The following is a 3,034-nucleotide window of genomic DNA, read 5'->3' on the forward strand; positions in this document are numbered from 1 at the left end:
CTCTCTCTCTCTCTCTCTTTGCTGCACGCTCGGGCATTTGCGAGACTTCTGGAATGGACGCGCTGCTTGGCGGGATTGGGCTAGCGTGTCTGAATGTCGTCAACCTGCACCTCGCCTTTGGCGCCTTGGGCCTTCAAAAGAGGCAGGAGCGAGGCGAGGCGAGGCAAATGCAAATGCAAATGCAAATGCAGGTGCAGGTGCAGCACGCGCCGACAGGGTCTAAAGTGACGCTCATGCCAGCCGATGCGGCGCTCGGAGCGCGCAGCCGCGTGTGTTCTTTGGAACGGCACGCGCCGCCCGTCTGTCGCTCACTTAGCCGACGCGCCCCACACACCCTAGCCGAATATGTCCGCTCTAACATCCATACTCGCGCCGGAACTGCGAAAGACGCCGAAGAGCCACCAGCAGCAGCAGCATCCCGCCCGGCGTCTTTTGTAGCGCTGCTGGAAGCGGTAGCCGGCTCGAGCCAACTCCTGCATCGACGTTGGCTAGTTCCAACAAGGCTGAGCTTCGGTTGTGCATTAGGCTCAAACCGATGTCGCCTGCTCGCAGACGGCCGAAAGCGCAAGACAACCGTCGCCTCCCGACGATGTGGTTGACCGTGATCTCGATCGATGCACCATCGGGCGGTTGCAATCGGTGCGAGCTTTTTTTGGGTGCAATAATTGAGGTGCGATTGATTTTCAAGCCCCGACCGCGCACCGGAAATTCGAGGCGTTGCAAAGGACCGTCGCATCGCCCTCGTCATCCTGCTTGTCTGCTGGTCCGCCTCGGCCTCTGTGCAAATGCGCCGATGCTCGACGGGCCGATTTTGGCGGCTGCACCGCCCCTTGTCGGCCTCCCGAAATTCAGGAGAGAGTTGGTCTCACTTGGCTCGCCAATGCGCAGTCTCCCCTTCTCCCCCTCCCATCATCTCAACCTTCCAAGCTTGACAAAAGCTCGCTGGATTCGTCACGATGAACAGCTCCAACTCATCCCACAACTTCCGCTCCTCCCCGGCCAACAGTCCGGCATACGAGCAGCACAACCTCAACTCCTTCAACGCCCGACAACCGCCCTTCCAGCCATCCCACTCTCACAGCCAGTCCACAAGCGTGCTTCTCAACTCGTCTTCACGCTCCGGCTTCCGTCCACAGTCGCAGCAGCTACAGCAACAACAGCAGCAGCAGCCCGGCTCCAACCGCTCCGTCAGCATGCGTCCCATGTCCGCTTTCCAGCCGCTCGACAATCCTGACTACTACCATGCAGGCGCCACCTCCAGCCCCACCTCCCCACGCCCGCCTTCCCCTACCGGCTCCACCGCAAGGTCCATCCGCTCCACCGCCAACACCCCGCTCACCTTCAAGAGCCAGGACCTCCGCAGCGCCCTCGGCCTCCAGGAGTCCCAGCAGAAGAAGCTCTACATGGAGGGCTATCTCCTCAAGCGCGACGACCTCGGCACCGACGGCAAACCCCTCAACGTCGCAGACGACAAGCGTCGCTGGTCAGAGTGCTTCGTACAGCTCTCCGGCACCGTCCTCAGCCTCTGGAACGTACAGCAGATGGAAGAGGCCGCCACCCGCGGCACCGAAGTGCCCCCCACCTACATCAACATCACCGACTCCTTTGTCGACTTTATCGGCCTCCTCATCGAAGACCCAAAACTCATCCCCGGCAGCCGCGGCCGCTACCACCACGCCTTTGCCATCAACTCGGCAGGCAACAACCGCACCATCTTTTGCTTCCGCGACCCGCCCCCCTTCCCGCCCGACTCGCTCGAACAGTACCTCGCACCCGAACACCGCAACAAACCCGAACATCGCACCGTCATCGGATGGCTCAACCTCGGCCATCGCCACCTCCAGGCCTGGATCAACGCCATCCGCCTCGCCTCGTGGGAAAAGGTGCGTCTCGAGGAAATCTACACCGGCGCCCTCATCCGCGCCCGCCTCGGCGCCGTCGGTGGTCCCGCTTCCGCTTCCGCTTCCACAGATGCAAAGCAGGCGCCCGCCGTCTCGGCTTCCGACTTGGCCATCAAGTCGCCCCTCGTAAAGGGCAAGATGGAGGGCTGGGTCAAGGCTCGCTTCATGGGCTCCACCGAGTGGAAAAAGGTCTGGATGGTCCTCACCGACCACAAGCCAGACGAGTCCGAATTCGGCGCAAAGAAGAAGTTCTGGAAGATCGGCTCCTCCGCCGGCGACCGCTCCAGCATCATGAGCGTCAACAGCGTCTCCACCGCCGCTCCCGGCGCTCCCGGCGCAGACGGCAAGGACCTCCCGCCTCCTCCCGGCAGCAACGGCGCGCCTGGCGTCGCCAGCTTCTTCGAGTCCAAGAAGGACAAGAAGCCCTTCGCCAGCCTCATCTACGCCGCCCACGCCTTTGCCGTCTACCCCTCGCGTCCCGAACTCGTCGAGGGCTCGAGCCTCTTCAAGATCGAAGGCGTCTTCCCCAACTCCACCGTTCTCTCCGCCACCCACCGCGTACGCACCACCGGCTGGGTCATGCTCATGCCAGAGCTCGACACCGCAGGCAGCAAGGGCGCCAACGCAGAGATGATGAAGTGGATCATCGCCTTCATGGACGCCTTCAAGCTCTACGGCCGTCCCGACGCCTTTGTCTGGGAGGCGCGCGACCCCGTCTCGCCCTTCTTCGCCTACCCCATCGGCCCCTTCAAGGATCGCCTCTTCCTCGACAGGGAGCTCGCAGAGTTCCTCGAGATCGCTCGCGAGGACCACCTCACCACCCGCTCCGCACTCCACGGCATCATGGCCGCTCGCATGCGCGGCGAGCGCACAAAGATCCTCCAGCCCCTCCCGCCTCCGTCCCAAAACACCGTGCTGCCCACCCGCGCTGCCACCAGCGTGCCCATGGACGACTCTCGCTCCGCCGCTTCGTCCAACTCGCGCCTGCCGCCCCTCGACTTTGCCTCCAGCCAGCCCGCCGCACAGACCGCAGCTCCGGCGCTCGCACCCACGCACCACCAGCAGCAGCAGCAGCAGCAGCAGCAGCAGCAGCAGCAGCAGCAGCAGCAGCAGCAGCAGCAGCAGCAGCAGCA

The 3,034-nt window shown here is 63.4% G+C and overlaps 2 protein-coding genes across 2 annotated transcripts; both read left to right on the forward strand.

Moving 5' to 3' along the window:
* Positions 1 to 53: 53 nt before the first annotated feature.
* Positions 54 to 599, forward strand: PAN0_144c6806 (uncharacterized protein; the record flags this gene model as incomplete). The annotated part of the gene is made up of 1 exon (XM_014797772.1): positions 54 to 599. One exon carries the CDS (start codon positions 54 to 56, stop codon positions 597 to 599), a length of 546 nt encoding a protein of 181 aa, XP_014653258.1.
* Positions 600 to 956: 357 nt separating this feature from the next.
* Positions 957 to 3,034, forward strand: PAN0_144c6807 (uncharacterized protein; the record flags this gene model as incomplete). The annotated part of the gene is made up of 1 exon (XM_014797773.1): positions 957 to 3,034. A coding segment is annotated over one exon (2,078 nt), but the record flags the coding sequence as incomplete, so codon positions are not given.

This window comes from Moesziomyces antarcticus (genome assembly GCF_000747765.1).
Source record: "Moesziomyces antarcticus DNA, scaffold: scaffold_v10144, strain JCM 10317, whole genome shotgun sequence".
Classification (NCBI taxonomy): Eukaryota; Fungi; Basidiomycota; class Ustilaginomycetes; order Ustilaginales; family Ustilaginaceae; genus Moesziomyces; species Moesziomyces antarcticus.